General features: G+C 55.8%; 1 protein-coding gene across 1 annotated transcript in view; it reads left to right on the plus strand.

Moving 5' to 3' along the window:
* The window catches only part of RBM33 (RNA binding motif protein 33), a 75170-nt gene that overhangs the window by 19992 nt on the left and 29203 nt on the right, over positions 1-25975 (plus strand). Inside the window, exons 5-9 of the mRNA XM_054692783.1 lie at positions 1476-1788; positions 9317-9488; positions 14312-14520; positions 17298-17616; positions 20205-20263. Of these exons, the coding sequence (XP_054548758.1) occupies positions 1476-1788; positions 9317-9488; positions 14312-14520; positions 17298-17616; positions 20205-20263 (1072 nt within the window). The remainder of the gene's footprint in view (positions 1-1475; positions 1789-9316; positions 9489-14311; positions 14521-17297; positions 17617-20204; positions 20264-25975) is intronic.

Below are 25975 nucleotides of genomic sequence, written 5' to 3' on the forward strand. Positions count from 1 at the left end.
GGTGACACCCGCAACTCAGGAGCCCCATTTACTCACCAGCTCATGCTTTATTACAAAGGACACCCTTCAGCAGCCTTATGGGGGAGGCTACAGGGGAAGCCCTCTCCAGGGGGGCCCGTTCGCCCTCAGATCTTCACACGTCCGCCAACCCGGAAGCTCTCGAAGCCCCTTCCTCTTGGGCTTTTATGGAGGCTTCATTTAGTGGGGGAAGGGGTGGTGATCACATCACCGGCCATTGCATTTGAATCCCACCTCCTGCCCCTTTCCCTTGGCAGGATGCGGGGAAGCGGGACTGAAAGCCCCCCCTCTGTTCCGGGGGTTTCCCTGGCGGCCAGCTCCCTTCCTCAGGGTTCTCCCGCCTTACCTTCATCAGCATCGGGAGAGAGACCTTTACCGGTCTCTGCACTTAAAGACATCCCAAAGGGAAGGACTCGCCAAGACAGTGGAGAAGACCGCTGTGCAGAAGAACACGTTTTGGTCACCCGATGACCAAATGTATTTCCTGTAAATCGCCACAGCGCACCTTAGAATATGCCTTTGGGGTATTTTAGCCACATGATGTCTTCCGTTGTCCAGGTGGCATCTCTCTGTTGGGGCTTTGAACGCGTGCTCGCATGTGCAGTGTTGCCTCGTTGGGCACTTAGCGGCTGTGACTTCACAGGGGACTGTGACTTCTTATAGCCGTAAAACTCTTAATGTTTTACTCAAATTATGAACTATTTTTGAAATTTGTGATTAGGATGAATTTTACTGAGCAACAAAACGTATTTTCGAACATTTTTGGTATTTTTTCTTGTTTTTTAAAGATTTACTTTATTTTTGCATGCTGGGGTGGGGTGAGAGGACTCACCAGAAAGAGAGTGGGGAGCAGAACAGGTGGATCTACTGAAATCCACTGCTGAGAGGTCTGCTGTGCCCTGTGGGTAGCTCCCTGGCTGGGGATTGAAGGCCTGCAGTGGCTGCTGATAGTTCGTAGTGCTAACACCCAACCCCCTGCGCCACCAGGGAGGCTCCGCAATTTTGATTTTTTAAATAAAAGTTTGTAATTTGTATCATAGATTTAAAAAAGACAATTGTTCTTAAAATGCCATCTGTGGTTTCTTTTTATAGTGTAACGTTCCAATTTTTTAATTCGAAATCTTAGAAAAGACACTGTCCTTTCCATTCTGAAGTTAGAGTAAGTAGTCTGTTTGCTTTCTGTCCTCAACTTTGGCCAGTTGGACTGTTTTCCACCTGGTTGATCTGAGCCTCCTGGTCAGGCAGCCGGCATTGCCTGGTGAAGCTGGCGCGCTCGGAGGGCGGCGCTGCCCCACGCAGCCAGGTCTGGGCGTCCTGTGGGTCAGTGTGCCTTTCTCGGGGAGCGAGTCGGCCTACCTGGTCCTGGTGTACGTCTTCACAACACGTGCTTTATGTGATGATTGAGTCTTGAGCTCTGGCCTAACGAATTGGGTGCCTCTTTGTGTACTGTCCTCCAGCGCTCAGGGCGTCACCATTAGTCTGAACCCAACCTCTGGCATGGTCACGTCGTTTGAGCTGTCTGACACCACCAACGACCAGTCCGGAGAGCAGGAGTCTGAGTATGAGCAAGGTGAAGATGAGCTCGCTTACCCCAAGTCTGATGGGTCTGAACTGTATGCCCAAGAGTACCCCGAGGAAGGGCAGTATGAGGGCCATGACGCCGAGCTGCCCGAAGACCACATCGCGTACGTGGGCGAGCCGGAGGAGGAGCAGCTGTACAGTGACGAAGTGCTGGACATCGAGATCAACGAGCCTTTAGATGAATTCACAGTGAGTCTTTCTCCTTTGTTTGGCCACAGATAACGTGGCTGCCGGGGGTATAGGTTTCTGGCCCGATTTGAAATCGGTTTCCCTCCCTTGGGAGGGAGGGAAATTAGACCTTATTATCACTGTCTGCCAGTTTCTTTATCTGAGCTGTGACAAAGTTTGTGTTGACAGCTTGTTTGGCCAGAGGTAATGCTCCTTTGTCATTCTGGAAGGCTGCACAGAATTGTGACCTTGAGGATTGCACCCTAAGGAAGAAAACAGCTTTGTGTGGTGGAGACACCATGTCAATTGTTGGAAGTACTTAATGCAGAGCTTTTATCCAGGCTTTAGACAAAATCTGATAAAGTCCTTCTAAGGTGAAAAGATTATTGACCTGCTAAAGACATCTTTAAGGTGCTAATACTCCAGAGTGATTGATGTCCTGTTCATTCATCCTTTTTTTGTAACCGAGAACTGTCTAAATGTGAATAAAGAGGTTGGAGGTTAGGTTAGGAAATGTCACACGTTATTTGTTATCTATAATCAGGAAGCAAAGATTGTGCTGATTTTTATTTCAGAGAGATGATTTTGGTAGGTAGAGAGCTTTTTTTATTTAACTTGAACTGTCAAGAAAGGAACAGGTACTAATGAAAGGTTGCTCGTCTGTGGTGGTTCATCAGTAAAAGATTCATATTTAAAACGGACACTTACTGCAGCCTCGTGGACGGACGTGCTCCCCAGCGCTGAGGGCTCTCGGGACCTTGGGGTTTGCTGCGTGCGGGACCGCGGGGCCGTGGCTGGGCGGAGGCCTGGCTGACTGGGGCTTCTCGGAGCCCTTTCACGAGACCAAGAACTCTGCTCTGTTTTCCCTCAGAGTAAGCTTGAACCGAGAAGAAAGTCCAAGCGCTGCTGAGTTTTTGTCATGGGCTGATTGACACGTGACGCATATACGTGTGAATAGCTTTGACAGGGATCATTTACACGGAGCCTTACTCAGTTCTGGTCGTGATTCTGTGGTCCTGAGGGGTCTCGGTGTTCAGGACTCATTCCTTCCAGAGAGCTCTGTCCTCGCGGGGAGAGCCCTGCACGCGCCTTCACGCTCTGGTCCAGAAGTCTCGTGAGAGACGCCGCGGCGCCTGTTCTGGTGGGCAGCCCCCCTCTGCTTTGTGGTGTGTTTAAAGGGACGCTAGAATTTAAAACGCCTCTTAAAGAGCAAGTCAAGATCTTTTAAAAATTACAGAGTTATTCTCTAGCTAACCCTTGCCTTACCCCTGCTCATCGGGGCGGTCTTCCTCCTGCCGGGGCCTGTGCTGTGTTCCTCCAGCGCCGGGCAGCTCCGCGCTCCTGCCCAAGCTCCAGGCACAGCTGCTGCTGAGCAGGAGGCGGGGGCTCGGTCCCTGCCTCTGCCCGCCCAGGACTGAGCGCACCTCCCGCCCAGTGTGCTGCGCCCCCACTCCGTGCTCGGCCGCGGGGGCCCTTGCCCCACCTTCTTGCTCAGTTTGTCGCTGAGAGGACTCCCAGTCGACTCAGTGGCCCTCAGTCCACCTTGAGGCTCCACTGAGGCCCTTGTGTGAGACCCCCCGCCCGTGGCCTGAGGGTGCAGGCCTGGGCAAGGAAAGAACGGTGCCAGTTCAGTACTCGGCACTTTTCCACATTAAAATGAATTTTTTTCCAGAATTCAGAAAAAATTCAAGGCAGGATTCTTCACTCAAAAATTCTGGTGCTCCTGTTTCACCATCGTGCCCGCAGGGTGAGGTGGCACCGTTCCGTCCCGCGGCCTAGTGCGGATGGTGAAGGCTCAGCTCGCCCGGTAGCCGCGGGCGCTCCTGTCTCCCAGCCCCGTTCTCAGCGGCCCTCAGTTCCCGCAGCGCCGCCCTCTGCCCGGACTCTGTGGCTGATGAGACAGAAGCTCTTGACCTTGGCGTTCCTGTCTGGTTCTGCCTGCCGCATCCCCGTGCCCGAGGCGTGTTGGTGCGTCCGATGCCATGACCGGTTCCACGTCCTCGGGTGTCACTCTGATGCCGCCCCCCCCCACCCCCCCGCCGGAGTGAACCCACCTCACGTTCTGCCTGTTGGGGGTCGAGACAGAGAGGCCCGGAGCTTGCCGGCTGGGCGGGGCCGCTCCCGGGTGGAGGCTGTGCGCGCCCTTTCGCGCCTCTCCCCGCCTCACCCCCTTCCTCCCGGTGCCTCCGTCAGAATCGTGCGCCTTGTTTCCTGTCTTCCACTTGCGACGCTGTGGGGCGCAACTTTCTCCAGCTGAGTTCCTCACCTCGGGGCCCTCCGTGTTGTGCCGGGGGAGTCCTCTTGCTTACGGCTGCGCGTGGGCCCCCTTCGCCCGCGCTCCATGGGTGAGGGGCGCTCGGGCTGTTCCCGGACCCTGGAGGCGGAAAATGCCGCGGTGAACACGGGGTCAGGTGTTTCGGCAACTGAGGGCCTGCCGGCCTTGTGCTCGTTGGTGATACTTGCAGGGGCCCTTCTTTCTCGCGGTGGCTGTCTCCGGCCAGCAGGCCCGCTTCCCTCCGTGTGGCCCGAGGGCTGCCTGCCTGGCTGACCCGCCCCTCCAGTTCACACAGGCCTGGGCTCCGCCTCTCCCGGGGGGGCTGCCGGGAAAGCACTTCTGATGCGCGCTGGACGGAGCCTCCGTGCTTCCGCGGCCCTCTCGCCCGCAGACGGCTCTGTGGGCACCATTCCCGACTCCTTGGAGGCCGAGCTGCCCCACGGTGCCACGTGCCCACGCCTGGTGGTGGTTGGCCAGCGCGCTGGGACGGGGCTCCGGGATCTTGAGCAGACGGTGCCTGACCTCAGGCCGGGCCGGCGCTCGCTGCTGCCCAGGACAGTTGCTAAAATAGGGACGCTGGAGTCGTGAGGGTGACAGGTGCCTAAAGAACTCCAAAAGTCAGGTAAAAAAAGCTAGTTTTCTTTCATGGCTGTCAGGGTGAGGAGCCCTTTCAGGCTTGTGGGCGTCCAGGGCCACAAGAGCAGGGCGGCTGTGTGGCCTGGGGCTCCCGGATCGGCGCAGGGAGACGTGTGCTCTTGGGTGCGCGTCCCGGCGCGCCAGGCGTTTGTCCTTCCGGATTTGATAGGCCCGTCTTTTTTGGCACGAGTGAGAAGTTGATACATCTCCTTCACACACCTGTGAGCGCAGCGAGAGACCCGAGCTTTGTAGAATTTTGGCCTGTGAGCTCTGGACCGCTGAGCTTCCAGAGCACTTTGCTGTTCAAGCGTCGCAGCATGTTGAATGTCTTATGGCGGTGTCGGAGGAGCCACACCCCGGCGCTCTGGAGAGAGGGCTGTTGTTATTTTAAGTTAGTTCATTTTGACTGTTACTCAGAAATGACCGCCAGGGAGCCTGCCTTTCCGTGTTAGAGAAATGAGGGTGACTGAGGAGCTGGCGGCCCCTTGAGAAGACAGGGAAGTCGGCCTCCCAGGGGCGGCTCAGAGACCCGGCTCGAGGGGCCGCAACGGGAGCCCTGCTCTCGGAGGGAGGGGGCGGAGGGAGGCTGGCCTGGGCAGGGATGTCCTTTGGGCCAGCGCAGCTGGTGTCTGTTTCCCAGCCTCGAGCTGGTCGTGCGGGCCACGCACGTGAGCCACGCACCGTCATCCTGTAGCCTCGGAACTCGTGGGTTGCAAAAAAATTTCCTTGTTAATAGTTTTTCTTCATTGTTTTCCTTAGTGCTTTTCCCAGGAGAGTTTGAAAGTGATGATTTCGTTGGCTTCCGTCCTTTTCTTTAGGAGTGACGTGGGCACCCAAGTTCTCCGCACCGTCGAGAGGAAGTGTTTGTTTCTCCTTTGAGGCCTAGGGCGTGTTCGTGTTTTAACCGTACCTCCCTGCTTTCAGCTGCCTTTCAGGGGTGTGCTGCCTTCGCTTTCTTTCCTCCGCCCCTGACCGCGGGCCTGAGTCCACCTCTCGCGCTGCTGCTGCTGTGGGTGCGGGCTGGCGTCCTGGCATGCGCTGGGACTTCTGCCGGCCGGACTGGGGAGGCGGGTGGGTGCGCTGGTCTTGTCTCCATCGCTGAGTCTAGGCAGTCACACCGTGAGCTGTCGGGGTTCGGGTGCTGGGAGGAGGGCGGCCCTCGTGGGCTTTGCTTTAGCGGCTGGGAAGTCTGAGCAGGTCCTGAAGTCCTGGGGGAGGAGGCGGTTTCAGTTGGCCGCCTGCTCAGCCTCGGGCGAGCTTTGGCGCGTTTCCGGAGCCGGAGGCCCGCGGGCTGTGGACCGGCCAGCTCTGCGCGCAGGTGCCGAGGCCCCGGGTCAGCCTGTGGAGGCCGTTCCGGCTGGAGAGCCTTTTTCAGGGGGTTCCTTTTCGTCACCTGGTGTTCGTGGTTAATACAAAGAAATTATATTTGAAGCTAATTAGAAAGATTTAATTATAAAGATTATCAAGTCTTTCTAATTATTCGGCCGTGTCAGTGCTCATTATGCTGTGCTCGGCGAAGGGGGTGGAGAGGTCGGCCGCGTTGGACCGTGGTGCGTGCGGAGCAGGCCCCGAGCCAAGGGAAAAAAGAGTCTTTCCTGCTCCGCCGCGGGCGGGGCCGGCCCCGTTACTCCGGTGGGGAGCAGGCGGCGGGGGGCCCCCGGCTTTGTTGTTCTTTCCAAGGTGGTTTCGGCTACGCAGGGCCCTTTGAACCGCCACGGAAATTCGTGAGGCACTTGGTGTTCGCTAGGGATGGCTGGGGTTTGGGGGAAGACCCGGTTGTGTCTTTAGCTCGTGCTGGGGAAAACGAAACATCTTAATCATGTTGCCCGTTACAGTTTAAGTCTTTGTTTTCAGCCTGTCTTTCCCTCCTGCCTGCTGGCCTCCGGCGCTGGGTGGAGTCCACACAGTCCCCACCTCTCTCGGCGCTGGGCGGGTGCTGCCTGGGCGGGTGCTGCCTGTCCTGCCGGGCGGCGGGAGCCAGCTGGGGCGATTTCAGTCCCACCAAAGTTGTTTTTACAAAGTGTTTCGTAAACAAAAGCTGTTTTTCAAACAGCTTGCAGAGATTTTTAATTGGATTACTGTTTGAGTGTTGAGTTTTATGGGTGCTTTCTCTGCATTTCTGGAGGCGATGATGTGGCATTTATTCCTTTGCTTGTTAATGTGAATTAAATTGACTTTAAAAACGTCCTAACTCTGCTCCAGACTTCGTTTCATTTCTCTGGTCCCAGAGACGTCTGGCTCCCCCTTTCTGTGGTGACCCATCTGCTGCGGGTCCCCTCCTTTGCCCTCCGGCAGCTTGTCGGTCTCGTCTCGGGTCACCACCTGGGCGGGAAGTGCCGGCCGGCGTGGGGTGTCCTGGCCCCGTGGGGTGTCCTCTGCCTGGGCCTGCGGCCGTAGGGCACCAAGGTGTGCTCTCTGGCCCCGTCAGGGCCTGCTCTCTGGGTGGGGGGGTCCACGTGGGCCTGTGGGGCCGCACAATTTCTCCTCCCGGGCTTGTCCCCTTCACTGCCAGTTGAAGTACTTCCGTTTGCTTCCGGATATATCAGAGCATTGTATCAGTTTCTCGCAGTTACTCTGTAAGCATGAAAAACCCCGGGTCGGGGTACACTATTGACTTTTCTTTCAAAGCCCCGAGATCTCAGGTTCGTTTCGGACTTAGCCAGAGAACATAATAAGAATCCTCCAGTCTGGCTCTTCCTCCCCCTCACATGTTCTAAGTACTTGATGTCACCGTGGCTGCAGCGGCCTCTGGCTGAAGAGCTGCTGGGATGGCTCTCGCGTGTGTGCTCTGGAGGGGCAGCGAGCGTGTGTTCCGGGTTTCACGGTCAACAGAGTGGCTAAAAATCAAGCCTGTGAGTAACTTCAGAGATCTGGGATGCAGTAACAGATGTACTTACGCGTTTAAGTTCACAATAGTAAAGTCTTAGAATAATTTGAATTTTGTGTTGTTACCCAGCACCACTTTCAGTAGAATGGTTCTCGCGAACCATTCTGCCTGGTAGAGCCGCAGGAAAAGCCAGTGCTTGGCGGGGGGGAGCTGGGGAACTCCCGAAACAGCGACGCGGCCGTGTTGGACCCGTCTCTCCCTGGCGGGGCCGCGACACGCGGTCGGGTCTGTCTGGTTTCCACTGTTGACGATCTGCAGAGAGCTGTGCGCCTTTCTCCACAGGTTTTTACGTGGACTTAAATTGCTTCTCTTGGGTCAGTGTTCCGGAGCGGGATGGCCGGGTCCTGGGCTGCCTTTGCTTGTTCCTGCCGGGCGGTCGTCTTTGATTCATAGAAGCAGTTTTTGACTCATCTTTATGCCCTTTAGAGTTCTTGCGTGGCGATTTGGAGGCGGCATATACCCGTTCCAGGCCTGTCTGGGACGTCTGGACCGCAGGGACTGTCGGCAGGCGAGCGCTCCGGCTTCGTCGTCTCCTCCCGGGCCGCTGCGCCCACATAGCCTGTGGGCCCCTCGTGCTGGCTTCCGTGAGGAGAGCGGGTGAGAGGCCCTGCGCTGCCCCTGCGATTTGCTAGGGTCCCCAGGGATGGGCGTAAAGGTTAAACTAGACAAGCAAATGCAAGTTACAGGAGTGCCGTGGAGGCGCGCGCTCGGGTTGCTGCTCCCGGGTCGCCTGCGGGGCAGCGTGGCTCAGCCTGGCCGTGTCGGGCTCGTCCGGGCTTTAGGTGTCCGGTGGGAGGGAGAGGGGCTCGTGCCGGCAGAATGCCAGGGGTTGTCGCTTTTAAGTCTCTTGTCTGCGGTGTCGGGCTGGCGAGAGGTGGCGGTGCCGTCGGAAGGCGAGAGAAAGTTTCCATTTGGCACTTGCTTCTGGCAGTTGCGCCACTTTGCTCGTTTCTGTACAAAAGAAGGGATGTTTAAAAATTATGAATCATGGAAATAGAGGTTTTTTACGTTTATAGAATGTATTAATGTGAACTCAGCACCCCGGGGGCACCCGAGGCCCCTGGGGGGAGGGGCAGGCGCACGAGCGATGTGGGCAGTGAGAGGCTGCGTTTAGTCGGGGGCTAGGCACGGCGCGGCGTTCGTCGGTGTAATTATTGTAGGTAGAGAAGGTTTTAGTTCCAGGGCGGCTTTGGTGTGACGTGACGGAAGAAGACACCCGGTTTCACTTCCTAACCCGCTGGAGCCGGAGGCGGTGCCGCCTGAGCCCTGGGTGCGGGCCGGGCGGGCGAGGGAGGTGGTGGAGGTGGAGAAGCCGAGCTCGCCCGGCGGCGGCGCCCCGGCAGTGAGGGCAAGTCATGGGGGTCGGGCACAGCAGGAAGCGCCGCCTGTGTCCCCGGAATGCGTCTGCTGCTGCCTGGGGCTCGCGGGACTCTGGGGCGGTGTGACCGACGGGCGCGCTCCCCAGGAGCCTGGAGCGCACTGGACAGCAGCGGAGGTCTGGGGATCCGTCTCCTCGGGAACATGAGTGGCGGTGCGTAGGGTTTTGTGTGCGTGCTGTAAGTAGGGATGGGAACTTCGCCTAATATTGCACATTTTTCATGTTCGTGTTTTCTGCTGGAAACAGTTTCGTGTCTCATGTGGCTTTATACTAGTTCTTGCTCTTAAGTGTGAAGAGCTTACAGTTATTCTTCAACATTTAACTCAAGAGGACATGGACTCACTCTGCCTCCTGTTTGTTTTCTCTGTGCTAGGGCGGTATGGAGACTTTGGAACTCCAGAAGGACATAAAAGAAGAATCCGATGAAGAAGACGACGATGATGAGGAATCTGGACGATTGCGTTTCAAAACTGAAAGGAAAGAAGGAACAATTATTAGGCTCTCAGATGTAACTAGAGAGAGAAGGAACATTCCAGAAACTTTGGGTAACTCCTTTTGCCTGTCTCCCATCCTTCTTCATTCCCACTTCGGCTTTTCCATAGCATTAAGATTGATCAAGTAGGTAAAGTTGGCTTTAGAGGTTACTGCACCTGGTGTCTAGACGGTCCGGGTGAGGCAGGCGCTTAAGTCGTTCTATAGACTGTCTTCGAATTAAAATTGTTTGAATAAAATACCTGATTGTTTACTTTTTGGTAGTTTTTCTTTGGAGTTTGTGGCTGGACCTACTCTCATGTGTGTCATGTGGTTCCTGGCTCTTCTGGGAAGGTCGTGCGGTGTGGCCGCACCGTCCGACCCTTGTCGGGACCCTCCACGCCACCAGAGCTAGTTCTGGACCTGACTGGATTCACTTGTGCCCTTCAGTGTTGCCGTCACCAACCATCACAGTCCCCTCCTACGTGCTCTCCCTGTCAGTGTTCACCCAGCTGAGGTGGCCTGTTGCGGACCTCGTCAGCTTGGTCATCCCGCGAGAACCCTGCTATTGCAGGCCTGCGGCAGGTACTGACCGCAGAGAATCTCCCGGCCGCCTTCCCGGTGTCTGCCGCGGAGAGCGAGTGGTGATTCTTCAACCTGCACGAGCTGGGAAGCGCTTGGGGCCAGAGAAGTGGCGTTTCTCACACGTTCTCGGGGGCTGCTGCTTCTGGAGGGTCTGCTGCATTCTGGTATCGGTCAAAATAAAAGTCTGGAAAGTTTGTCACTACCTTTGTATCACCAGACGCTGTTTTAAGTTGGAAACACAACCACTTCCCTTTTAATGGCAGGTAGGACTTCCGCTGAGGACGCTAATAACAGTACGGAGCTGGTCTGATCATATTACTGTGCTAAATGAGATGTATGGAGAGGTTATTCTAGACTCTTCTCCCCCCACCCCAAGTTTCCTTCTCCTCTGCCTTTTGGCTCAAGATTTCCTTAGACTTTTCTCAAGTTATGGTAGCCAGCTGCCGGTTGGTCTGAACCAGGAGAGCAGTTGTTTTCAAGAAAGAATCTGGAGTTGACTTTGGGTAAAAGGAGAGAAGCACAGAAGGTGAGGGGACAAAGGTGTCTTCAGCAGGAGGGGGGTGGATGTAAGGGTGCAGAGGACACGTCTGAGCAGAGCAGGCCTTTGAGCCTTGGGCTGGGGTAAATGAACCCGGGCGGTGGCCCAGCAGCCTGGCCCCGGAGGTCTGTGGGCTGCGGCTTATTGGGCCAGTGGAGGGGAGAGGCATCGTCAGATCATCCTTCCGTTTCTTTTTAGTGTCGCGGGTTCAGCTTTGATACACATCGGGAAGCCTGATATAGCAGACCCCGGTAGCTGGGGTGGCTGCCAAGTCCTGACCCGCTGGGCAGTCGCCATGCCAGTGAGGGCCTTACCCCTGTGTCCAGCTTCTGTGGGCCAGGATGGATTTCCTGGCCCCGCTTCCGCCTCTTGCCAGCTGTGGTCCTCCGCTGACTGCGGCCATCGGCAGTGCTCTCCAGTGGCCTCTGGCGATGGTTTGCGTTTGCTTCGTTCCTGCAATTTTTTCTTGGCAGGGCCTCGCCTTCATTTGTCCTTTCCGGAGTCGCTTGCGCTTTCTGAAGGTACTTGGCGCCGGTGTTCTCTCGTGAAGGCGTCGGGCAGCTTCATAGTCGTCATCCAGGGGCTAGCCCAGAAGTCGTGGTGGGCGGGTTGGGGCGCTCAGGCAGACGGGTTGGGGCGCTCAGGCAGAGCGGGCTAGCTGCCTTTGTGCCAGGTGTGACCGCTGGCCGGGGTGGCAGCGGGGACCCGGCTGGGGTGAGCCCACAGCCCCGAGAGCTCTGCGTTCAGAGCGCGCTTTCCCGTCACTGCCGCGTGGGCTGGCCCTGCTTCAGAGGGACTTTGTGTCCATTCGAAGATTGGTTCCTTCACCACCCGCCTTCTGAACCAAAGGTTAATTTTACTTGCAGGGAAGCTGCTCTCCGAGAGGCTGCTGAGGCTGCTGTAGCCGTCGGTCAAGTAGAAATCTGCATGATTTTTGCGCTCAGCCTCTCGCGCAGCCCTGGTGGCCGCCACGCCGACGTCGGGTTCTGTACGGAAACAGCCGGCGTTGATGTTGTTGTGGGAGGCCCCTTACCTGCTCCCAGTCAGGGGACTGAAATGTCTTGCTACCAGAAAACACGGTGTCCCATAGGATGTTTTGTTGTTTTTTCTTGTTGCTTGCGTATGAGCTCTCTTAGCTTTCTGACAAAAATACAAGCACTTTTTGCGATACTGTTAACTTTGAGAACACTCCACTCTTAAGAGAATGCGCTGACGCTCTCCTGTCTCTTGTTTCTCACGCTTTAGTCTGCATGTGGGACAGTGAGTTCTCCGTCAGGAAGGGACCTGTGGTTCGCAGCCGTCTTCGCATTTGGGCTGTGTGACTTCAGCCTTAACTGGCGAGCGTGGCTTCACGGCGGCGCTGGTTCGCATCCCGACAGCTCCAGAGCCTAGTACGCGGGGTGGTTGGTTTGTACTTTGAATTGAGATTGAACCAGAAGTTGAATTTGGGGCTTTCATGTAGAATAAAGTCTCTAAGTAGTGCACCTTTTTCCTCAGTCAGGATGCTGGGAATTAAGCTTTTCAGAAAAAGGTTTGAGTGACTGTTTGGCCATCTTCCCCAAGGACGATAGCAGAGCGCGTCGTTAGGGGAGGGATTAGTTCGGTTCGTACCAAGGATGACTTGGCATAGAAGGCTTCATTCTCCCGGGACCCCAGTCGGAAGATTCCGTGGCATCTGAGTGAGGGGGTGCTTTCCTTGGAGGGCATCTCCACCGAGTGGGCGTCCTGCGGCCCGTGGGGGAGGCTGGACAGCAGCAGATCCTCCTTGAAAGCGACACAAGGGCACAGGAAAGGCCGCTGTGGTCAGGCGCTCTCACCTGTCCCGGCGCTGCCCCAGCGGGCGTGGCTGCCCCTTGCGGGCTCGTTTCTTGGGCGCGTGCCGGGGCCATATCACATTTTATTGCGTTCCCGTGTGCCCGAGGAGTGTTCTCCTGAAATAACATTCTGGATTTTGTTCTTGGGTCTCCCGGGGAAAATACATTGACCCCGCCCGTGCTGGGCAGCTGGGGTTCCCGCGCCCGCGGCAGGCCCGCTTCCTGATTCAGTCACCTCATACGCAAACCTTGGACTCCCATTTGTTGTTTTTATTTTGCCAAGTAATCTGCATAGTCTGTGAATATTATGTATTAGTCTGTTACACAATTAATTGTATGCAAATTTTCCCCCAAGCTCTCTTTAGAAAGGGGTGGAGCCCGTGCTGGATGGTTAGGTGAGCCCTGTCTGTCTGCGCCGGGGTCCAGCCTCCCTCAGAAAACACTTAGCGGGAAATTAACATTTCAGTTGAAGTTACAAATGTAATTTCCCTCCTGTCATATTTTGGTGACCTTTTGTGACAGCTTGTCTCAATTGGAGGAAAGCATTTTTACGTGCTGATTAAAGATGTCATTTGAAACCATTTTATTACCAGGGATAGTGAAATTAATCTTGACACTTAGAAGCACTCAAAAAATAATTGCTGATTCACCGCATAAAATGTGGATGTGAACCAATCATGTAGTCAAGATTAGAATAAAAGTGTGTGCTTGTTAGGAAGAGATTACATTTTCCTTCAAATGGGCATCTAGACTCATTTGGAGGGGAGGGCAGTACCCTGGAAAAAATTTTAAGAAAGTGAAATGTGATTTGGTGATTCGGGGCGACTAGAAATAAATGCGTACAGAATCCATGATAGGAGATAAACTGGTATTTGGAAGTTACCCTTCCCTGTGGAAGGAGGTGGGAGACAGTTCCGCAGTGAAATCTCTGGAAGGTGTTAACACGTAAAGTGTCGCAGCTGAGGGATTATTTTAAAAATAAAGAAACTGTGTTTGACTAAATCAGGTTTTTTTTTTCTCTAGGAATGTAGAAAAATGGGCCACTGTGAAGTTTGTGTAGGGCCAGAGTTGTGCTCCTGTGTGGCAGACGCTCTGGGCAGGGGTGAGCGCCAGCGGGCGCCCCGTGGCCCCGCATGGAGGCTGCGCGGCGCCATGCCTGGGCCTCGGCGCACGTGTGGCATCGCTTCTGTGTCAGACCGCGTCGACCCGAGAAGTCTTTCCTCACAGACGAAGTTTGATTTTGTAAACCTGAAAATATGAGATGATAGTAGTGTTCGGTATTTTCCATAGTTTAGGAAATTAGCTTTAATTTTCTGGCCTCAGAATGATTTCATTAATAGCTTTCTTTTTTTGTTTTGTTTTGTTTTGTTTATACAAGCACTGGGTACAGTCAGAAGCGCGGGAGGGTGAGAGAATTCACCAGAGCAGGGAGCAGAGCAGGCAGAAGGACTGAAGTACACTGCTGAGGGGAGCAGCGAGCAGCAGGAGAGGTCCGCGCGTCATGCAGGACCCTCCTCCGGTGGCCGGGGAGCAGCCGGGGATCGAACCGGTGCCGCAGAGGCCGCGGGCAGCTTTGCAACCCAGCGCTCAACCGCTGCGCCACCGGGGAGGCCCATTAATAGCTTTTTTTAATCAGGAATGTGTCAGTTTTCCATTTCTGGGTGCTGGGCAGGAATGATATTTCTGCCAGTTTCGTGAAGACACTGGACTGGCACGGGGGTGGGGTAGCTGGGTCCTGACGACGGCCTCTGCTGTGGCGAGTGATTGCGGGGTGCCTAGCAGCTGAAGTTGACTTCAGCCCCTGTGTAGCTTCCCTCAGCACGTTCTAAGGGTCTCGCATGGTGACTTGGTGTGGGGACACCTGCCGCTCCCGAGACTCCCATCCCGATTTTCCCGCCTCCTCCCTGTGGGTCGGTGTGGACTTTTGAAGGTTCCTAAACTTCTGCTTCTTTCCAAATAGAGCTTTCAGCAGAAGCCAAAGCTGCGTTGCTGGAGTTTGAAGAACGAGAGCGACAGCACAAGCAGGGCCGCTACGGCGCGCGGCGGGGCGGAAGGCGAGGCGGCACCCTGCTGGGCCGCGGCGCGGGCGACCAGCGGCGGGACCACGGCGAGAGGGGCAGGGTCCAGGGCCACAGGCCTGCCCTGCTACCCACACAGCCTCCTGTGGTGGTAACGTCACACTTTCGCCTCAGCTCGAAGGGAGGCCTGCTCTGTGGGGGTTAATTCCGCACTTAACTGCTTTGGCTGAAATGAAAGCTTAGTGGCAGGAATAACGGCTGAAGTTGCTGGACAGTCAGTAATGTGATTTCGTGGATGGGCTCATAGAGTCAGTCATGGGGCTCGGTGGTCAGAAGTAATTCTCAGCACAGCAGCGGCGGAGGGAAGGTCCCGGGCCGGACACCCTTGAGGGTGGGAGCCGCAGGCGCCTGCGGAGAGGCTGCCCCCGCGCCTGTGCCTGGAAGATGCCATTATGGCTGGACGGCACCGGGCAGGGGTTTTATTTGGTAAAAATTTCCCTTCAAACTGTTAGCCGTAGGTTTGTCCTTAAATACAGGGGTTTCTCTCAGAGTGACTGCTCCAGCCTGTCCATAAAACGTGGATTCTGATCTTCTCCGCTCGGGTTGCGTCACCTGGGGGTGTGTCATGTGCTTGACATGTCTTCTTCATTTGAATTTCCTCTGTGTGTCAAGCACGCAGCCCTCGGGAGCACAGACAGGAGCTGTAGGGCTGATCTTTTGATTCTTTTAGTTAACTTTAGGGTCTTAACAGCTTCTTCCGTCAGAGGTCACCCCTCAGAGGCCACTTGGTTTAATCCAGATATGTCCACCACGCCTGTCACTCTGGTTTAATCTGAACTGGGGGACTCACACCTCGCCCCTATAGAAGTGTTATGTTCTGGGAGGGAGGCAGTCACTTGTGAAAGGGCGACGTAAAAAAAGGTGACTTTCTGCTGTGGCGTGAGAATTCCAGCGTTGATGCAGAGCAGGGAGGAGAAGCAGGTGGTTTGGTCCTTGCACAGAGGCTGGTACTGGCAGCCGCGGTTTGTCTGTGCTCGCCGTCCTGGCTCCCTGCATCAGGAGGCCTCCAGGCTCTTCTTTTCTCCCTTGCTGGGTGCTCCCTTGGAAATGCTCGGCAGCCACCTGGCTTGGCCTCCGGGTGCAGGGGCTAACAGCCCTGCGGGAGAGCTGCGTGTACATGGCCTGTCTCTTCTGCAGGAGCGGAGCACGTTTCTTAGCCAGCCTCGGAGAGGCTGGACTGAGGGGTTGCGTGCAGCCACCCGTGAGTGACCTGAGCCTGCGTGTGTCCCCCCCCCAGCCCCCTCCCCCCATTGGCTCTAGAGCACGTGGGGAGCTGGGCAGGGACCCGTGGCCAACCCACTCAGGCTAGGGTCTGTGCGCCGGGTCCTGGCCAAGTGTCTGCTGGTCAGTGTGTTAGAGCAGCCCCTCTCCCCTCCGTGGGCCCGTCACCCCTCCCTCCCTGCTCGGCCCCACTCCCTCGGTGGCATTGTCCTTTCCGCCATGTGCGCGGGGCCGGGCCCCAATGTCCCCCCCGGCCCCCCACCCTGACCTCCGGGCCTTCTAAACCATGGTGGGTCACGGCCCTTTCTGCACTTGGTGCGTGGCCTTGCCACGTGCTCTTCCCAGTGTGCTGGTGTGCGCCCTCGGGGCCCGCTCTCTCCACACGTGTGTGTTGGTCACGAGTGTCAGGGCGCAGCAGAGGGGACATGCTGAATTTGGGATCATGCAGCGCCATGGACCCGGCTGTCACGGCCAGTGCTGCAGTCTCTGGGAAAGGGCAGGGTGGGGCCTGCTCTCGCAGTTCCCGTTACCCTTCTGGAGGCGCGCCCCTTGTCGGACCACAGCGCTCCTTCTGCCCTGCCCTGGCGAGTGCTCTGTCTCCCTCCCGCTTCCTCCCCTCCTGCATCTCACAGGGGCCAGGCCATGCCCATGTGTGGCGACAGCAGCTCCAGCAGTGCCTACACTTGGAACGCAGAATGTGCCTGACTTGGCGCCCCAGGGCCTCCCTGGGCCTGGGTCCGAGAGGGGGTGCCCTCGGGACAGCCTCCTGCCCCTGCTGCTGGGCGTGGCCAGCTGCTGGATCTTGAAGGAGGGTGATGATGACCCACCTCAGAGGGGAGCCTGTGGGAGCCCACTAGGTCATCTCCTTTGTTAGCTCCAGTCTGTGTCTGCGGAGCCCCGTGGTGGGCCGTCTCCTCGCACGACTATTCCACAGAGCAACCCGGGCCCTTCCCGCGCGCAGGGCGGCCTTTGGCTGGCCTCGCCTTCCATGGCGGCTTCTCCTGAGGCGGGAGCCACCTGGCCTCCTTTGGTTTCCCTGTGGGCGCGTCATCCTGCCTCTGCTGCTGCCTCTGCCACTTTCCCGCATGGCCAACTTCCTCCTTCCTGGCGGGTAGGTGGCCGCTTTGCAGTCGTCTCCTGCCCGCTCTGTGGCCCAGCCCTTGCTCTCCCTTGTCCCTGTGCGAGGCTTCCTGACTGCTCCTCTGCAGAGGAGGCGGGGCTGGCGTGTGGAGGGGCCGGCCAGCTGCGCCAGGTCCTGCTCGAGTCCGTGGGCTGTGTGGCTGGTTCGACTGTGTTGGTTTCTCTCAAGTCCGTGCTGGCGCTAGGCTCAGGGGCTGCCGTTCTGCCTTCTTGCCCCGGACAAGGCCCACTCGAGACAGCTGAGGGCGGGCCCACCCGGGAATGACTGTAGCGTGCAGGTCCCAGCGGGGCTGGCTCAGATGGGTGGTCACGACTGAACCAACCTGCTGGGCCACGTGAGTGGGAGGGGGGCGGGCAGCGCTACGCTTGCGGTCTGTTCCTGCTGCGGGAGTGCGTGGGTTTCTGTGCACCTCGTGGCCTGGCCAGGGCACACCTGCGACGCGTTGGCTTTCTTGCACTTCTCCGAGTGTTGATTTAGATCTCTGTGTTCTTTCCTGTGGCATTCAGGCGCACTCGCCAAGACTGATCCCGCCCCCACAGCCGCAGCCGCCCCCTCCACCCCCACCCCCGCCGCAGCAGCCGCAACCGCAGCAGCCGCAGCCGCAGCCGCAGCAGCCGATTCGCAGCCTGTTCCAGCAGCAGCCCCTGCAGCCTCTGCTGCCCTTGCAGCACCCGCACCACCCCTCCCCTCCGCAGGGGATGCACATGCCGCCCCAGATCGAGACCCCCCGGGTGATGATGACCCCTCCTCCTGGGACTCCGCAGCAGCCCAAGAACATCCACATCAACCCGCACTTCAAAGGGGCGGTGGTCACCCCGGTTCAAGGTACGGGCCCCCTCGCCTCTGTCAGGTTCCAGGCCCCCACTGCACTCACCCAGCATCCTTGCAGCCTCATGTCCAGTGTGGGGCCCAACATGCTCCCTTGGCTCTGTCCCGGCCCCCTGAGATGCGTGCTGTCTGGACAGGCCAGACTCGTGTGTTTAAACACGGGCACCTCATTTTTAACTTAGCAAGCACCGCAAAAAACAAAGTGAAGGCCACAAGCGGTGATGGTGGAACAGCCAGACTTGTGGCTGGAGCTGTCCGTGGTGCTGCCCTGGAGACACACCCAGGAGGCTAAAGTGATGCCAGGTGCCTGAGCACATGAGGGAGGGTGCCACCACCCCCAACGCTTTGAGGGAGGCGAGCAGAGTTCTGTTCTGGATGTGTCAGATTTGAGGCAGCAGCTCGATGGCACTGGGGCTGTCTGGTGGGCACTCTACCAGGGTCTGGGCTTGGGGGACAGTTGGGGGTTGCTGGCATGTTGATGGATCTGGAACCTGTGGGACCCCAGGGGAGCTGTCGAACTTAGGGCTCTTGACATTGAGAGGTGTCGGGAGGGCTGTCGGGAGGAGGAGGGCGGGGGGATGTGGGCGTGCTGAGGGATGATGAGTGGAGGAAGAATGGCGCCAGGCCTGGGTTCTGCTGACTGGACTTGGAATCCCAAAGGGCCTGGATGAGAATGTTGAGAAGCTGGGGCGAGGGCTTCTGTGTGGGAGAGGCACCGTGAAGTTGCCCTGTGGCCTTATAGCAGCCCACTTGGAGTTGCCGTGCCCGGTGTGACTCAAGCCCAGCACAGAGCCTGCGTGCTGGAGCCTCGTGTTCTGGCCTCCCTGCTGCCCACTGCGAGCACGGCCTGAAGGCTGGCACAGGCGGCGGCCACCAGGCCCACCTGGCTCTGCCCCTCGCTTGTGCTCTCAAGTTGCTTCTTACAGCGTGTTGAAAAAGTTGCTGACGAAGCAGAAGGCTCGGTGTGAGAAATCTGTTGATTATAGTTGTATTTCTTCTCATAGATGCCTTCTGGGTTTCTTTCTCTTTTTCTTCTAATTACAGGAGCGTAATTTTTTTACACTGTTGCAATTATTTGATGGGAATTGATATTTAATTCCCAAGTTTTAATGTAGGTGGTACATATTCTTGAAAGCTTGGATATTTTGTGTTTGATTCCTAATTTTAAAAACATCTCCATGTTGTTGAATATGTGCTTTTCTCTCTGCCTTCACTGTAATCTCCTGGGGTCAGAGACATGCTTGTCGTTCCCTTCCGCACCTGACGTGCTACTAATCCTCCTCAGCTGTGTAGCTGGAGAACCCTGGGGCCTCACCTTGTATAGTCTTACACGTCGTCGCTCTGCTCTGGTTTTGATGCACTGGATCAGTCTCCCAAGAGCGTGACAGGCTGCGGCCATTTTACCTTTCCTCAGAGTTAGGGTTCTCCAGTCCTGCCTCGCATTTGAGTGAGCCACGTGACACGGGCCGGGACGGGGCCTTTAATTTGGACCTAGGGCGGTGTGATGGCAAGGAGCTGCTGGCGTAGGTCGTAGTCAACAGAAACAACTTACCTTGGCGCTGAGCCTTAAGCTGTATTGTTTCTTTATTTCTCTTATGCTGGGAATCCCCTAAGGTAGACACAAGCTAGGGCACGTCGTTACCTCACGCTTGACGTAGCTCCTCTGGGCATGTCTGTCCTAACCTCCTCTGACATGGACGCCAGTCCTGTGGCCAGGGCTTACCCCAGTGACCTCCTTTTGCCCTCGCCATCTCTCGGGAGCCCCTGGTCCGGGGGAGAGCCTTAGCTCACGACATGTGGCAGTTGGAGGCGCTGGGTGGGGTGGAAGCATGTTTAACAAGGGCACGCCTGCCTCCACATGGCCAGCCGCCTGCTCGGGGCAGGGTGTTCTCAGTCATGACCCGTGGCGTGAGGGTTACAGAGCTCACAGGCCAGGTTCTGCCTCAGGCTGGAAGCTGGACACCTGCTTCTTTCCTATGACAGAATTATTGTTCTAAAATTATTTGGTTCCTTGTTCTTTTAGGGGGCCAGCGGGAGGTCTTTAGCAGCAAGCCCAGTGTTGGAGTGGTTGGTGGTTTGTTAGCGTGTTCTCTGGGGTCGGAGGTGAGCGTGGCCTCCAGGACCATGGATCTACCTGTGTTTTCCTTTCTCTGCCTTCTTCACGTCTCCCCTCCACCTCCACCTCCCCCACCCCCCCATGCTAGAGAATTCAGGTCTAGGTCTGTGTTTGCTTGGAGGAGGACGTGCAGCGGCGTTCGGTGGTCTGGGTGGCCTCGCTCTGGTGTGGGGACCAAGCTGGCCTTCCGTGTTAAAGGAACGGTGTCTTCTGTTGCACGCCAGTGCTTCTCAGTAGCGATTCTTTGTTGGCATTTCTGTAATTTGTGCTGTATGCTGAAAGTAAACGTGCTGTTCTCCCCTTTCCCTTGCTCGCTTGTTAAAAATGTCACGCCCTTAGCATCAGTGTGACTGCATGAGTGTGCACACGTATCCTCTAGGCTACCTTGCAGCCTGTAGTCCTTGTCTGTGGGCTTGGAGGGGACGTGAAGTGAACCATGTCGTAACCAATGGTGTTCTTCCTCCCGCAGTGCCCTTGCTGCCAGTCCCGAGCCAGCCGAGACCTGCTGTGGGACCCCAGAGATTCCCCGTGAGTAGCAGCGGCCCCCTCCGCCCTTCCCAGACGCGCGCGTGTGCCAGGGAGTTGTGCCGCAGCAGACACAAGTTTAAGGATGTGTAAATATTGACAATGACTTTTGAAATGGAAAATGTTTGTTAAAAGCTTAAGGTCAATGGGTTTTTAACTGTCAAGTTGTTGAATCAGGGTCGTCACCGGCACACCGCTCGTTGTGGAGCAGCGATGTTGACGCCCATTGCCTCGTGTGGAGTGAGCCCCAGCCTGGCTCGATGCGCGCGTGTGGGCACGTGTGTGCACGAGTCAGGGTGGGTGCGACAAATCCTGGGGGAGGAGAAGGCAATTGCTGTGAAAAAAAGCTTCAAAGGTCTTAGGGAGCCTTTGGGTTTATATTTTAAAATGAAGGTTTTCTCCTTAAAATACTTTTAAGAGAAGGAAGGACCGCGCTGTCTCTCCCCAGCCCCGCTGCGCGCGCAGGCCGCGCTCTGCACCGCCCTCCCGGCTTCTGACTCGCCCTCCAGAAAATTACCCGCTTAAATAGTTGAACATAAATTTTGAGTTTCTGATGGATGTATAGTTGTTTCATGGTTTCGTTAAATCAGTGAGGGATTTGTTCTTTTTAAAAACAATGTTGGAGAAAAGTGGACCGGGGCAGACACTGTCATGTTATTTGTAAGAAGCTGTAGTTTTGTGTGGGCGGAACAATTTGATTTTCAGAAAATGTCTAAACGACCACTTTGGCTTTTTAACTGTGAGGCCTCCGTCGCTACCACATTTGCACATAGCATAGAGTGAGAAAGGTTTTAACAGGAGACTCAAATGCACAGCCAGATGGTTATTCAGAAATGGTTGGCATTGGGTTTAAGGCTCAGAGTAGTTTTTAGAAACTGCCGTGATGTGTAGTGGTTGTTTATGGGTTAGGATATGGGTCCTGAAACTGGTTCATTTTCCCTTATAGTAATCTTTTACTTAATTTCCTTACCAGGTTCTAAAACTATTTTTAAAAACGTAGGTAACGTGTTGAGTGCAGTTTCCTATTGGAAGCTCCCGACTAAATAGCTAAGGGGTGTGAGTCGCATCATCCACCCACAAGCGCGTGTGGTTTTCGACATCAGGTGCCTCAGGTGACATGGCGCGGCTGCCGAGTGGGTAAAGCACAGTTGAGGTTCTTGCGCCATGTCTCAGCACCCTGAGCATCTGCATCCGTCACGTCACGGCTTGCTTCCGTGCTTTGCTTGCATCGTAGGGGTAAGAGTTGGTGTGGAGAGCCATTGCTTAAGCAGAGCAGGAAGGCTGCGTGCCACCCCCTGCACAGTGTGCTTCCTGGTGCAAAACGGGGTTTGTGGTTCCCATGCTCGACGCTTCCCAGCGGCGTGGATGAGGCTGTGTTTGACTCTGCAGCGCGCAGCCTCGCTGTGCTAGAGGCTCCAAGAGGGCAGCGAAAGGCATTATTACCCTTGTCTCAGAGAGTCCCTTAGCGCCAGGCGAGGGTGCCCGGGGTTGTCTGACTGCTTTTTGTTGCTGTTTGTGAGGTGGCGGCGCGCAGGGCGCCAGAATGCGGCTGCCGCAGCGTGTGTTCAGCCCCGACCCCAGGTGCTCATCGTGGCGGGTGCTGCCTGCGTGTGCAGTCCTGGAGGTGCCATTCTCTGCTTTTTTCCGCCATCAGTCTTTCAGAAAATCCTCAAATATAGAACGTAGTTCAGAAATTCAGGAGAGGTATTGTGGCTCTGCAGAAGTCCACCAAAAAGCTTGAGAGAGCGGGCCTCCCTGGGGGCGCAGGGGTTAAGCGCCGCACCGTGAAGCTGTCCGCAGCCTCTGCAGCACGAGTTCCGTCCCAGGCCAGGGAGCTCCCCACAGGGCGCAGCAGACCTCTCCTGTCTCCCCGCTGCTCCCCTCAGCAGTGGGTTTCAGTCATTCTGCCTGTTCTGTTCCCCACTCTGTCTCTGGGGAATCCTCTCCCCCACCCCCCGCACCTCTGGCCTGCGCCCCGGTTCTTGTGTGCATAAATAAATCATCTTTAAAAAAAGTTTGGGAGAGGGACTAACCTTGGATGTCACCTTTGGGTTTACTCAGGACAGATCTCTCGGTACATGTTCCCCTTTTCCGTTGCCAGATTACCCTTGAGTGTAACACGGTTTTGTGACCATGATTTAGTGAGTTTCTCCTTCAAACCACGTGCCCTGCGTTGTGCTAGTCCCTGAGCTGGAAGATGGACCAGGTGTAGTCAGTGAAGCCCGAACTGCAGGCGCTGGGTGATGCCTCACCCGAGCAAAGTGGAAGAGCAGTGAGGACACTGTCGTGGCCCGGGGGCACCAGTCAACTAAACTGTGTTCTGTAGTGTGACCCCCGCGCCCCAACACACACACACACGTAAATTGATAGCCCTCAAGTTTCAAGGAAGCTGAGCATTGGGTTCTCCGCAGCATCTCTTGGAATCTACACAAAAGATTTAAATGACAGAAGTCTTGAGTGAAGCCACGTTCATTGTGATCTTTCTTTCCCCAACCTCAGCCCCTTCGAGGAGTTCCCGTTGCTCCTGCGTGCGCAGTGGGGGGAGCACGCAAGTGATGCCAGTGCCCGACTCCTGTCTGGGGTCCACTGCGCAGTGCACGCCCCCTCTGCCCAGTGGGGTGACCCCCTCAGCGCTGTGCTCAGCGGGTGCCAGGGACAGCCCCGCGGCAGTGTGCCCGGAGGGTGATGGTGGTGGTCCGGCTCCTTCGGGAGCTGTCCGTGACGTGGCTGGTGAGGCGAGGCCTGCACGGTGATTTTTTGCTTTTATTTTCAAGGATGAACATGCACGTTGGAAGTAGGATTCATGTCCTGTGCGTTTCACAAGACTTCAGGCCTGCCCACCTGACTGGGGCATGAAGGCAGATGCGGGGGTGCCGGGTCTGCAGGCTCGGGAGGGGTCAGCACCAGCGGCGGCGTGCCCAGTGCCCTTCCGCCCCAGTAGTGCACGCCGGCTTAGACTGCCCCTTTGACAAGGAAACTGGAGAAGTTCTTCATGTACAACAGGGAGGTCTAGAGCTTGTAGGAAGTGAGGATGTCTCGAGATTTTTTAATGGAAAATCACAGAGCACTCTAATATGAAGCCCTGTGTGCATGGAGGTGTTTGAAAGGTCAACTCTGAGGTCGTGCTGTACAGTTCAGGTGCAGCCAGCCTGGTCGTTTCTCTCCTGCGCATGAATCTTAGAGGCTGGATGAACAGTCTTCACCGCGGTGATTTGAATGTCAAAGCAGTAAAATCATGAAGGACCCTTATTTTGATCACTTTTGGGCCCTGCGCCCTCAGGCCTGCGCGCGGTCGCCCAGCCGGGGGTCCCTGCCCCTCCGATGCGGACGCGTGGCCTGCAGCGGGTGAGGTTTCTGTCCAGAAGTCAGGCCTTTTTTTCATCTCAGCTGCTGACACAGTGACTGTGCTGACACTGCTGAACCCGGCCATGTTCTTCTCACGCAGACTTTTATTCCCAGCGACTTGTTTTCTCAAACAAGACTTCGGAATCTCTTCTGGAGAGATAGACATACATTGACTGTCATTCATCCTCATTTTCGTTAATCTGCCAAATCCACAGTGGGTGAGGGATGCTGCGGGAAGCTGTGGCTGCTGGGCGCAAAAGCAAGCACATGCCCTTGGCCGTTGGAGGGGGTCCTGCCCAGGGAGCCCCCCTTCCATGCAGCCCCCGCTGTCCTGTCCGTCTAGGCATCTGGCCCCGCCAGCCACCATGGGAGCATCCCCGTCTGCGCTGGGCCCGGGGCTGCACTGTCCCCAGAGCGCTTACGGTGCGCTTGGTCTCCCTGAGGGCCCGGCAGGTGCAGGCAGGCCAGGCTGGAGCACCTGCCTGCAGGCGGGCCTGATGGGCCTGATCGCTCCGCAGGCTCTCCCGGATGCTGTCTCGCGGCAAGTTTAACGTCCTTGCCTTCTCCCTAGTGTCTTGTCTAGTGCTGTGCCTGTTCTCAGGGATGTTTGCTCAACACGCGCCATCTCAAACACGTAACCCTAAAATGTGAGCACCCTGGAGGCTTGCTGTGAGGTTTTGCTCATCTGTTACCTTGTCAGCGCAGCGGCCGTTCTTAAGTGGGTGGGGTAAATCCCAGGTCCTTCACGGGGTACCGATCATGACGTAAGCATTTTGAAACCTAGTCTAGTCAGCCTTTGGTTTTGCGTTGGTGTGTTGGGTTAATGCAGGTATCTGAGGGCAGCCAATTACATACAAAGTATTTTGGCTGCTGAGTAATATTAGTGACTTTTGTTTAATGGAAAACAAAAAGTTAAGTTAAAAAAGACAATTACACTTTTAAGTTGGCCTTCTGGGATGACATTACCACCTGGGCAGACGCAGTAGAGGCAGCGCCTTCTGTGTCTGCCTCCCGGCTGGTCTAGCTGCAGTGTGTTTCCTGCAGCGGGGCGCTCGGTATTTATTGGGGGCTGGTGATTGACACTCTCTGGATGGGGCTTACAAGGCATTTCATGCAAATCATGTTTGATGAGACTGCTGCATCAAATTACATTTCTTTCTGATTAGAGCCTTTGCAGATGTGAATCCAGACTTCATTCCAGCTAGGAAAAAAGCCTTTCTTTTGAACCCTTACTGTTTTTACAACTTGCTTGCAATGCCTTGTAATTATTAGCACTTAAAGATAGGGAAGGGGTGATGGGCATTCTCTCTTATCAAATCTATGAGTAGTAGCAGGCAGATGTGGGGAGAGATCTTCCAGCTGTCACACATTGTCAGGCGGGTGAGGCAAGAATGCAGTTTAAAATGCAGGTGACATAATACCCAGCCTCCTCCATTTGCTGGTGGGGTTCTGATTAATCATGATTACCATACATTATCATACCATCAAATTTAATCATATCAATGAATTCCCATCTGCAGTAGGAACAGCAGCAGCTAAGCACTATGGTAACAGTCAGAGCACGTGGTCTTAGATCCGGTGGTCCAGGTTCGGCATGGCGGGGCTGGGTGCAGGGTCGCACAGCTCCAGGCAGGGCCTGGGTGGGGGTGAAGTGGGTTTCCTGAGTGCTGAGCCTTCAAGTCCGGGTGTAAAAGTTGGTTTGCGGTTTGCCCAAGGAAACCGATCTTTCCACGTCCTCCCCAGGCAGATAATTTGGGGGTACAGTTTGCCCCTCTGCACTTTAAAATTCAGCCAGTGAAGTGTTGGCAGTAACACAGTTTGAAGGTCTCAGACCTCCTGTTTTTGTCAGGAAAATCTCTCTGGTCTGATAGTACTTCCTGTCTTGTCCTGCAAGGCGCACCCAAAATCTTGTTTTCAGGATTTATGCCCCAGGAGTCTTGCAAGACCCATTGTTTTTGTTTAGAACCATTTTAGAGTGTGAAAGGGGCCTCTTTCATGTCAGTGCTTGAAGACACCACGTCCAGGACACGGGATGACTTTTTTTGCCGTACAGTTCTGTGAAGGCAGAGTCACAATTGAGTGCTCGACCCAGTTACTATAGAGAACAATTCCATCACCCCAAAAGGCTGCCTCTGCTGCCCCTGTGTGGCCGGGTCCTGCTCGCCCCCTCCACCTGGCAGGTGCTGACTTGATTTCTGTCCCTGGAGTCGACACCTGGGGTCTCAGCACGCTTCCTTTGCCATCCAGCGTCCGTCCGTCGGTCGTCCTGGCGTTGCTCTCGTGGGCCTTCCTTTGTTCTCCCGTTTGGGCATTGGGCTCTTTCTAGTCTTCGGCTGTTGTGAGTGACGTTACAGACATGCGTGCTCAGGC

This window comes from Talpa occidentalis, unplaced genomic scaffold, assembly GCF_014898055.3.
Source record: "Talpa occidentalis isolate TD23 unplaced genomic scaffold, MPIMG_talOcc4v2.1, whole genome shotgun sequence".
In the NCBI taxonomy this organism is placed as follows: Eukaryota; Metazoa; Chordata; class Mammalia; order Eulipotyphla; family Talpidae; genus Talpa; species Talpa occidentalis.